Source organism: Crotalus tigris, unplaced genomic scaffold (genome assembly GCF_016545835.1).
Source record: "Crotalus tigris isolate CLP2741 ecotype Arizona unplaced genomic scaffold, ASM1654583v1 scf7180000017946.1269602, whole genome shotgun sequence".
NCBI classification, from domain to species: domain Eukaryota; kingdom Metazoa; phylum Chordata; class Lepidosauria; order Squamata; family Viperidae; genus Crotalus; species Crotalus tigris.
Window position 1 is genome coordinate 1,076,700 of NW_024096738.1, and position 11,479 is coordinate 1,088,178.

The 11,479-nt window shown below is 38.6% G+C and overlaps 1 protein-coding gene across 1 annotated transcript; it reads right to left on the reverse strand.

Moving 5' to 3' along the window:
• Positions 1–4,532: 4,532 nt before the first annotated feature.
• Positions 4,533–8,676, reverse strand: LOC120308768 (cationic trypsin-3-like). Its single transcript, XM_039345244.1, has 5 exons — positions 8,534–8,676; positions 6,620–6,785; positions 6,057–6,310; positions 5,281–5,417; positions 4,533–4,795 (listed from the first exon to the last, which is right to left on the reverse strand). Exons 1-5 carry the CDS (start codon positions 8,571–8,573, stop codon positions 4,646–4,648), a joined length of 747 nt encoding a protein of 248 aa, XP_039201178.1. The 5' UTR covers positions 8,574–8,676; the 3' UTR covers positions 4,533–4,645.
• Between the last annotated feature and the right edge of the window lie 2,803 nt (positions 8,677–11,479).

The following is an 11,479-nucleotide window of genomic DNA, read 5'->3' on the forward strand; positions in this document are numbered from 1 at the left end:
GTGAGAATTTGGGGTTGATTTGTTTAATGATCTATCAGTTTGTTTTCTTGGCATAGAGTGAAGCCAGCATGAGTACAGGACAGGAAAGGCTTAAACATTAAATGCAGATATGCTCCAAAACATTAAAGCTACCTAGAACTGTAATATAATTTAATACTGAAATATAGGCTATTCTTGCTTAACAGTGGTAATCGGGACTGGAATTTCTCTCACTAAGCAACGAGGTTGTAAATATCACATCACATGATCATGCTGCTTTTTGAGGGCAGTTCTGGCAGTCCTTGGTTACCGTAATTAAGCAAGGACCATATAGATTGTTGAGTGACTGCAACTTTTGATTTTCTCTTGGCTTCCCAATTGGGGAGACCTAAAAGAGATCTTGAGATTATCTGAGAGGATGGATAGATCATTTTAGACAAGGCAGCATCTAATATTACCTCTCATTGCATAGATATGGGCCGTACCCAGCACTTTGAAGCAGACTGGCAATCATTATTATGATTAGATGCTATATATTGCACTTTTATAAGCATGCCTTCCAAAACCTTACACAGCTTTCTAATGGAGACAGTTAATACATTAATCTGTGAATCACCAAGTCTCTTGTATTTAATGAAGAAATCTCATGTGGGGTTTATAGGCAAAAAATTCATAGTGTTCACATCAAAAGCCATTCTTCTGGCAATTGAAGTTAAGTGACTCTTTGATGGAATTCTTGTGTCATAACCTGATTCTTTTTCTCCTAATTATCATTTATTTATTTATTTATTTAATTTATTGGCCACCCATCTTACCATAGGGTAACTCTGGGTGGCATGCAGTCATAAAAATATATATCTAGACACGTACAGAAGAAGAAATAGTAAAGGGCCCGATGATAGCATGGGCCCTAAACATAGGTAGAAATATAGGATTAGAGGAATGGGAAAGAGCATGGAACATAAATTACAAATTAACATTGTCAACTTCATACAAGGAAAACCAATACAAAATGTTCTACAGATGGCATTTAGCACTGGTGAAATTGGCTAAAATATACAAAAATATGAATCCGGATTGTTGGAAATGTAAAAACAAAGAAGGAACATTTTATCTTATGTGGTGGCAATGCCCCAAAGCAAAGACCTATTGGGAGCAGATAAGAAGATGGTACAGGAAATAACAAAACAACAAATTGAACTCAACCTGAAATATTTTTATTAGGCATAATTAACCCAAAAATAGAGAAATGACTCCAATATATCACTATACATATTATAACTGCAGCACGCATTGCATATGCACAATGTTGGAAAAGGGAGAACATACCAACAAATGCAATGATTGCATTTGTATGTAAGATATTAGACTGTGCTGAGATGAACAAACTTTCCTTAGAAATAAAAGACAGAGAAGCTACAGAATTTTACGAGGTATGGGACATGTATTATAACTGGCTAGAATTGCGGAATAAAAATGTACGAGAAGTAATGTAAATAAACTTAAGAGATATAGGACATAGTGTTGTTAAGGGAAAAGGAAAAATGTATTGTATATTATGTTTGTTTGTAAAGAAAAAAAGGAAAAATAAAAAATAAAAATAAAAGATTAATAATTAAAATCAACATTAAAACTTAAAGACACATGGGGAGGGCAGGGCCAGAGTAGGGGGAGGTTGGACCAGTTGTTACTTGATCTCCATTGCGTTGTTCCCCCACTAGGGCCCCAGGTCAGCTGGCAGAGCAATGTCTTTAAGCCCTTGTGAAAGGATTGGAGGGTTGGGGCCAACCTTACATGGGGAGGGCAAGATCTTCCAGGAGCAACAGCAGAGAAGGCCTTCCTCCTGGACCCCACCTGCCAGAATACTCACGCTGATGGGACCCACAGTAATGCCTCCTCTGCTGTCACAGGTGGCATGAACCAATCCCAGTGGAGTGAGATGATCCATTAAATAACCTGGATCCATGCCATGAAGGTCTTTAAAGGTGATCACCAACATTTTGAATTGCATCCCAAACCAGACTGGTAACCAAAGCAGCTTGCAATGGTGTTACTGGGGCCATTCTAGGGGCCATCAAAATTGCTTGCACTGCCACACTTTGCACCAGTTATAGCTTCTGAATGCTCTTCAAGGGTAGCCCCATATAGGGTACATTACAATAATCCAACCTTGATATGACCAGGGAATGAACGATTGAACACAGGGAATCCTGACCCAGGAAAGATTGCAACTGATGTACAACACAAAGTTGTGCAAAGCTCTCCTAACCGTGACTGCCACCTGCTCCTCAAGCAGGAGTCATGGGTTCAGGAGAACCCCAAGTTGCAGACCAGATCTTTCTGGGGCAATGCCACCCCATCCAGAGTCAAAGATGACAAGTCCCTGATCCCAGAGCCCCTTGTACCCAAAGCCACTTGGTCTTGCCAGGGTCCAGTCAAAGCCTGTTGACCCCTATCCAGCCCCCCCCCAGGCTCCAGGCACTGTAAGAGGGTGGCCACAGCATCATTTGGATCATCAAGAGTGGAGATATAGAGTTGGGTGTCATCAACATACTGTATATATTGCAACCCATGGTGATGGATGATCTAGCCCAGTGGTTTCATATAGATGTTGAAAAGGAGTGGAGGGAGTACCAAGCCCCGTGGCACACCACAGAATAGTGAGCGAGGGCTGGACTTCTCATTCCCTATCAATACCAGTTGAGACTGGCCCTGCACAAAAGAGCTGAACCGGCACAGAACTGTGCTGCCCAGCCCTAGTCCCCACAGCCAACCCAAAAGAATACCATGGTTGATAGTGTTGAAAGCCACTGAGAGATCAAGGAGAGCAAGCAGTACCTCCACCTCACTCTCACCAGACATCATCAATAAGCACAACCAATTTCCATTCTATAACTAGGCCTGAATCCTGACTGAAAGGGGTCTAGATAATCTGTTTCACCCAGGACCCTCAGCAGCTGCTAGGCCACCACATTTTCCACAACTTTCCCTAAGAACAGGAGGTTGGAAACTGGATGAAAATTGTCCAGTCAGGTGGGATCCAATGATGGTTTTTTAAGGAAGTGAACCTCATTAAAAGCATCTGGAAATGTCCCCTCCTCCAGTGACATATTAATCACTGCCTGGACCCACCTACTAGTCACCATCCTGGAACTTTTCACCATCCAGGAGGAACAAGTATCTAACTGACAGGCGGTTGCACTGACAGCATCAAGGGCCCTGTCCACTTCATTGGGGCCAACAGGATCAAGCCATACCCAGATAATAGGGCAAGATCTCTCCCCGGGCATCTCACATGGACCATCTTCATGCATGGGAACCAACTGGGAATGGATCTGAGTGACTTTGTCCATCAGGTGCTGTCCAAACTCCTGTGTAAAATTGTTTCCAATCTAAATTGCTGCAAAAGAAATCTACTGGTGTGAAATAAAGCGTAGGTGTATAACAAAGTAGGCTTTCTATATGGCTGCTCTCAAACTATGGAATGTGGCTGATCCCAGTAATCTGCCTAAGCCCTTCACTTCCTGGTATTCAGCAGCATACTCAAGATTGTTTTGAAGATGTCTTTAATGCATTGATACTTAAAGGTTGCAGATTTGATTATGTTTTATCAAAGGCCTGGAGACTAAAACATAGGAAAAATGGCTGCAGGATTTGGTTTTGGCTAGTCTAAAGTAAAGATGAAATAGGGGAGACATGACAGCAGTGTTCCAGTATTTGAGGGGCTGCCGCAAAGAAGAGGGGATCACATTATTCTCCAAAGCACCAGATGGCAGGACAAGAAAGAAATTGATCAAAGAGAGAAGCAACCTGGAATTAAGGAGAAACTTCCTGACAGTGAGGACAATTAACCAGTGGAACAGCTTACCCCCAGAAATCATGGGCACTCCGTCACTGGAGATTTTAAAGAAGAGACTGGACAGTCACTTGTCTGAGATGGTATAGGTTCTCCTGCTTGAGCAGGGGGCTGGACTAGAAAGTCCCTTCCAGCTTCTATTCTATTCTATTCTATTCTATTCTATTCTATTCTATTCTATTCTATTCTATTCTATTCTATTCTATTCTATATCTATTTCTATTCTATTCTATTCTCTACTCTACTCTACCCTACCCTACTACCTACTCTACTCTACCCTACCCTACCCTACCCTACCCTACCCTACCCTACCCTACCCTACTCTACTCTACTCTACTCTACTCTACTCTACTCTATTCTATTCTATTCTATTCTATTCTATTCTATTCTATTCTATTCTATTCTCTATTCTATTCTATTCTATTCTATGTTGAGGTTAATATACACCTCCTGAACTCAATTAATTAGAGCATTATCATCACCATCATTATCATCATCATCATTACCATCATCATTCATCATTGAACCTTTTGTAACTTTTAGCAGTTCCATTTAAGAAGTGATTCTTACTAATTCTTCATGGCTTCTCTCATTATTTTGCTATCTTTGAATGTGATCATTGAAAAGGATTAAAATTCATCTAGTTTAATGACTAAGACCTTTCCCCTCCACCAGAGAAAGATACCAATCACCAGGCTTGCTATAGCACAGCTTAGTTTTTATTTTTACAAAAGTAATCGCTCTCTTCTCAGTCTGTGAAATGTCAGCTGGAGATGTCAAAAAGGGAGCTTTCCAGACAGGAAGTACAGATCAGTTGGAACGGATGGTTTCTTGAATCCAGGAAACGTAGTTGCAAACTTTAGTGTAGACACCAGGGAAGCCTTCCAGAGCACATCCTATGCCCCAAGAGACAATTCCTTGGAGTTCCCCATTGCAAACAACCGGACCACCAGAGTCACGCTGAAAAAGAAACAATGAACATGTATTCAGCAAGCGGGATAGTGAGTGAGCGAAGATAACTTGCATAATCTATAATTTGTATACTCTGATGGGTGGAGGGACAGAACAGGTTGCACAAAGCAAAAGATCTTCTAAGTGAAATTGGTTTAATACTGCTCGATATTAGGTGTCATAATTGCTATCAGGATGGGATGAAAATGTCAGAAATACTACTTCTTAGCTTTGTAAAAGAGAAGGCAGATTCAGCATGCGGTTCATAACATAATAAGAACTGGAGGTCAAGTGATTGATGTTGTCTGTTTATTCATTAGAAGCAGGGAAAGACCAGAGAGGTTGCAGAAACAACTTGTGAATATAGGGATCTCTCCACAACTACCCACTTTAACCTCAGGCTTAAACACCAGCCAGCTATGAATTTAACTTATACAACAGGAGATTTCTGAGCACCATCTGAAATATATGCTAATAGTGGAAGAAAGATTTACCTGACAAGAGTCTTTTCCGCCTTTCAGGTATCCTGCACAAAACATATTGTTGGTGATTTTCCCTTTATAAGACCCAATGCACTCACTCTGCGAAAGTACAGGGACATCCAGGCACTGTAGGAGATCTGGATAGTATACTGTGGGAAAGATCAGAGAGGCTGTGTTCATTTTCATAAGTAAATATTAGACATGCGCTAGAAATTTTCTACAGAGCAAAAATAGAAAAGAAGAACCTCTTACAAACCTCTATAATAATATAGTTGCCCAAAGGATGCCAATGACCCTTTCCTTCATGGAAAAAATGTTCCAGTTGACCAAAACCTGGACTTAAGGCAAGTTCTCCCTGGAGTACAGGTAGTCCCCAACCTACGACCACAACTGAGGCAAATATTTCTGTTGCTAAGCAAGACAGTTGTTAAGTAAATTTTGCCTTATTTTCTATCTTGCAACACTGCAACCATCATAAAAACATGCAGGTTGCCAAGCATCCAAATTTTGAATACATGAACACAGGGATGCTGCTATGGTTGAAAGTGTTATTTCAGAGTTATAACTTTGAATGACCACTAAATGGACGGTTATAAGGTGAGGACTACCTGTATATTGTTTCACATGACGTTGTGACATTTATAATGGACTTTGGAGGGAAATGAATGCCAGAAATAAATTTGTATTAGCAATTTACCCTCTGTAATTGTTAGCTTTGCTCAATAAACCCAACTGCACATAATCACATCTTGACCCTATCTTGATCAATAAACATAAAAGAGACTCACTGCCACTGCTGAGGGTGTTGCCCCAGCCAGAGACTAAACATACTGCTCCAGTGGATGGACAGCTGCTTGGTAGACGGATTGCTGAAACACGGGAATTGAGAGTGGCTGGTTTGGATAGTTTGATGAGCATGATGTCATTGTCCCAATTTTGGGGGTTGTATTTGGGATGGAGAATGATTTTGACTGCATCAATGTACTGCTCGGAGCCATCATCTTTGGTCAAACTGTGTTCCCCAAGTCTCACTTGGATGCGGCTGAAGCAAAACAAGACACAGAGACTTTGGTCATATCCATTTTCATCCAACCCCCCCTTTAACTTGCAGTAAGCCAAAAGCCAGGCCCACTAATATTGCCACTCACAAGAGCATCCAGTTGAGTGGTTGAATCCTGAAAAAGATGGAAGCAATTGCATGTTGGCTTCCTCTACTAAGTAGGCAATGAACACTTCTAAATATGTGTGTATGTACAAATAGAAGCATGTTTGTGTATCCTTTATTAGATTTACTAATGCAAGTAAATATTTCAGTGCAACGGGGATAAAATAAGAACACATTATTACTTACGAACTAGAGCAGTGAGCAGCTGAAACAATCCATTGGTTGTTTAGGATGGAGCCACCACAGATATGTTGCCTGACATTCAGGGAGACCTGATAGGGAACAGAATGCTTTTGGCAGGTGTAGCCGCCCACAATCTTATCATCATCTTCATTTTCGATGGGGAAGGCAACTGGATAGTGAAAATAGAGAAAATTTCATCGTGGGTGAAAGAGGAACCAAATGTTTTCCAATTTTAGCAGAAGCGATTCACAAAATATTTGTTATACTTAGAAGGGTCCATATGATGGGATCTTCAATCCATTCAGGCAAGCCATGGATGGCCAATCAACTAGTAGGAAATCATATGAGGAGGGAGGGAGGGTGGAAGGGAGGAAGGAGACAAGGATATAGGATATAATAGAAAAGGAAATCTATCTAAATGTAGATACAATTACATTCACTATATCTCTCTTAACTACTAAATCATCCTAATGTCCACCATATTTGTGCAATAGTTTGCCATTATGCTTTTTTTCTTCTAACTTCTCATTCTGAGATTTCATAAACTCGATTCAACCACAAACGTCTTCCATTTCTACCCGATCATTCCTTCTTCCTATATTTGATTATTCTTTCTCTATGTCCCAACCAAAAGAGAATACTTGTTTTGTATGGATCATTCTCTTTTTATTTTATTATAGGTACTCTTGAATTTTGCCATTCTTCATTCATTTGTGAGGTGCCTCCTAACATAGTTTCAATGCCTCACACACGTACACATTTTCACTTCTTTTAAGAAACATGAACTTCTTGCAAACAGGCCATATATTCATAAAATGCAATAAAGAATAAATAGTAATGAACCAAACTTTTCTCCATTAAGCTGGCTATCATCATGAAGAGGGCAACAAAATCAAGTTGAAAGAAGGGTGAGCAATGCCACCTGTCTTCATGGCAACTGAGTCCCTGCCCTTATTTCTTATGCAATTGGCTTCCTTCTCCTGCCAAATAGTTCTTCTGTTACTTTTTCTATTGAATGATTCCCACTGTTCTATAATGGGATACAGTGGGCTGCAGGTTTGTATTACTGTATGTAATGCTTTTGATCCAAAGGCAAAGCCTGCTTTGGAGTATGGGAGTATATGCATAAGGCATATCTCCAACTCCTTAGAAATACTCATCCCCCCCCCCCCCGATTGTACATTTAGATAATCTGCAATCCTAGGAAAAGGTGTATGTGTTTTCAGGAGTTATGGACAGCTGCTGTTCACAAGCCCCCTTGTACATTCTATAGCACCTTTTTGCCTTCACATTCAAAGTACTGCACATCCCTCAGTCAAAGATCCTTTGAATAGCTCTCCTCCTATATGGAACCATTTACCTCCTGCAAGAGCATGGAATTCATACATGTTTCTGAGTTTCAATTTATGGATAATCCTTAAGAGTACTTGAGTGGTTGGGTTTAGTTTTAAAGAGTTTGTCTCTCGCCATTGCCTCAAAGAAGAGCTTGCCTGTTTTCAGCTATTCTTATGTACAATACATTTTTCACTTGGTGTTATTATTGGGAATAAATTATGCTAGCCCAAACACTGTGTAGGCTAATTTAGCAGCTTCCGCTGAAACACCAACTTTTCTTGGCTATTTCATTCACAAAGACACCTGGTTCAAAATTAATGATATTTGTCTAATATAATACTGCAATCCAGTGTTTCTGAACATTGACAGCTTTTCAATATATGGACCACTAGAAATCCCAGGAAAAATTCTATAATTTAATCTTGAGGAGTCCACCTTTACAAATTCAGCCCTGAATTGTTAGAAAACGTTCTCAGGCTAACTAGTTTTCTGTTTAAATTCTACTTGAAAATCTACAAAAGTCTCTTATCCATCTGAAGATAAGACTTCTCAGCTCTTGTTCTGAGGAAATGATTGACTTACCAGTTGCTCCCAAGAATGCTAGCAGCCAAATGAACTTCATGTTGCCCTCCTCTATCAATGGGGAAGACCAGAGGAGTTGCTACACATATTTATGTTGTGGGACTAGTATTATCTTTGCTCCAAAGACTCAACCGAAAGGAAAAATACGCAATGGAAAATACAAACTTTGTTACTTGGAATTCAACTAATAACAGGTGGAGCAGAAAGAGGGAATTCACATGAGTTTCCCCCTTACCGTATCGAACCATTTAATCCTGCTATTCTTAGATCAATCCTATGGAATCTAAATTTATCATTCTAAATGTTAAAGATTCTATTCTTGACTTCCTTGCAGATATACTGGGATCAGATAGCAAAAAGTCAGTAAACCCAAGACAAAAACTCAGCTTGATTTAATTTAAATACAAATGAAGTGAGTTATGTGAATATGGTTACTTTAAATGCATCTGACTTGCAAAAAATAAAAAATCTACCCCCCAAGTATATTCTTATGAATAGATGCTATTAGGCTTCAGGGTATAAAAAGAACTCCAATACTTAAAATTATTCAGTTTGAGAAATTGGAATTCATTTTATTTGCCTTAAGGTTTCCTTTATTTATACATACATATAATGTATAGGCTGCATAGTCCTAGTGACTCTGAGTGGTTTACAAGAATAAAAAAATCACAAACAGCCTGAAGGTGGATTTATAACTTAAAGAAAAAGAAATCCTCCAAAAGACAGGCTCACCCATCATCCCGCCCTGAAGCCCAGTAAAACCATCAGATCTTACCAGTTTTCTGAATATCATCAAGGTAGAAAGCATGAAGACCTCTGGGGGGATTGACATTTTGGAGCTTCCTGAATGCTTTTGTCGGATGGCGCTGCTTAAATGATGGCACCCAAAATGTGGGCGAAACAGTATACTGAAAATGCTCATAGAATTTCAGTTAATACAGAAAGTGGAAAAGTTTCTGCCAGTCACCAAACTGAGATTAACCTAATTGCTGATTATGGTTCTATCTCTAGATACTTTACAGATGAAAGATGCAATGATGTTCAAACATTTGTGTTTAATTCAGTGTGGAATCAGCCCCTCTGTCTATTATATTTAATACAAAAGAGGAAAGGGGAATCTTCTCAAATGTAAAGTTTGTCCTTTTGATTCTCAGGATTGTGAGAAATGGTTAATGCTATCATAGAAGAACATTTCAATAAGAAAACAGCCATTCTTTTTTTTAAAGTATTTTATTAATTTTCTATTATTACAATTCATTAGTGCTTAATATATAACGTTAATTAATTTTCTATTATTACAATTCATTAGTGTTTAATATATAACGTGTTGTCTGGATTGATTGTTTTGCTTAGTAATACAGATTAAATTCTTACTCTCTATCCCGTTTTTCCAGCCATTGATAAAATGAATTCCATCTTTGAAAATATTCTGTGTCTTCTTTTTCTTTGATGATGATGATGATGATAACAACAACAAGAAGAAGATAATGCTCCAATTAGTTGAGTACAGGATATGTGTATTAACCTCAAAATAAAGATAAAACAATAATCACCCAATCTGAATACATTAGGTATATCACATCAAAGATAACTTTACAACAATCTTGAGTATCCTCCTCAATACCAGGAAGTGATAGTTGATAGATTGGAGACAATCCTAAGAACTAGCCCTCAGAGGTATGATTAGTGATATTTAGAAGAAAAAGGATTCTGATTATGACACAATAATTCCAGCAAAGAATCACTTAACTTCAATTATCAGAAGAAGGGATTTTGAGGTGAACACAAGTATTTTTTTCCCTATAAACACCATAAGATATTTTCTTCATTAAATATAAGAGACTTGGTGATTCACAGATTAATATATTAATTGTCTCCATTTATAATTTTTTGGAAGCCAGGCTTATACAAATCCAATATCTAATCCAATCTAATCCAATCTAATCCGATCTAATCCGATCCAATCCAATCCAATCTAATCTAATCTAATCTAATCTAATCTAATCTAATCTAATCTAATCTAATCTAATCTTGATTGCCAGTCTGCTTCAAAGAGCTGGCTGTGACCCACATCTATGCAATGAGAGGTAATATTAGGGCTGCCTTGTCTAAAATGATCCTATCCATCTTCTAATCTAGGGAAGATCTCTTTAAGGTCTCCCCAAATGGGAACCCAACAAGAAAACAAAAGTTGTGGTCATTCAACAATCTATGTGATCCTTGCTTAATTACGGTAACCACAGACTGCCAGAACTGCCGTCAAAAAGTAGCATGGTCACGTGATATGATATTTACAACCTTATTGCTTACTGAGAGAAATTCCAGTCCCAATTAACACTGTTAAGCAAGAATGGCCTCTATTTCAGTATTAAATTAGATTACATTTCTAGCTGGCTTTAGTGTCTTGAGGTATATCTGCATTTAATATTTAAGGCTTCCCTGTCCTGTACTCAAGCTGGGTTCACTCTACACCAGTTTAATAAACTCCTGTCGACACAGAGATATTTCGGTCAAAATTTACAAGGTGTCCAGTCTGAATTGCAGGCTACAACATCTTTCTATTGGACAATTCCCTGCTTCTTTGCCCTCCCACCTTTCTCTTTTAGGAAAGCAATGACCAATCACTTTCTTTCCTGTTCATTTTTCTTTTCATTTTATCTTTTCCTTTTTATTTCTTTTATGTTTCTATGTGAGTAAATATACAGAAATAGTGTGTGTGTGTGTGTTTGTGTATCTATGTGTACATACACGTACAGATTCAAACATCAAGCATGAACATACACACGTGTGTGTGTGTATAGAACGAAGAAAGATATTGATAATCAAGAAAACAAACTGATAGATCATTATACAAATCAAACCAACATTTTCACTAGAGGCATAATTGGCCAGGCTCAAATTATCCTACTTCGAACACATTGTGTAAAGAGTGGAGTACCAGAGTGG

Coding starts and splice junctions, on each gene's coding strand:
- LOC120308768 (XM_039345244.1), bottom strand. CDS start 8,573: ATGAAGTTCATTTGGCTGCTAGCATTCTTGGGAGCAACTG. Junction 5,418..6,056: donor CAACACCCTCAGCAGTGGCA/GTGAGTCTCTTT, acceptor TCTTTCCCACAG/TATACTATCCAGATCTCCTA. Junction 4,796..5,280: donor GCGGAAAAGACTCTTGTCAG/GTAAATCTTTCT, acceptor TTTCTTTTTCAG/CGTGACTCTGGTGGTCCGGT.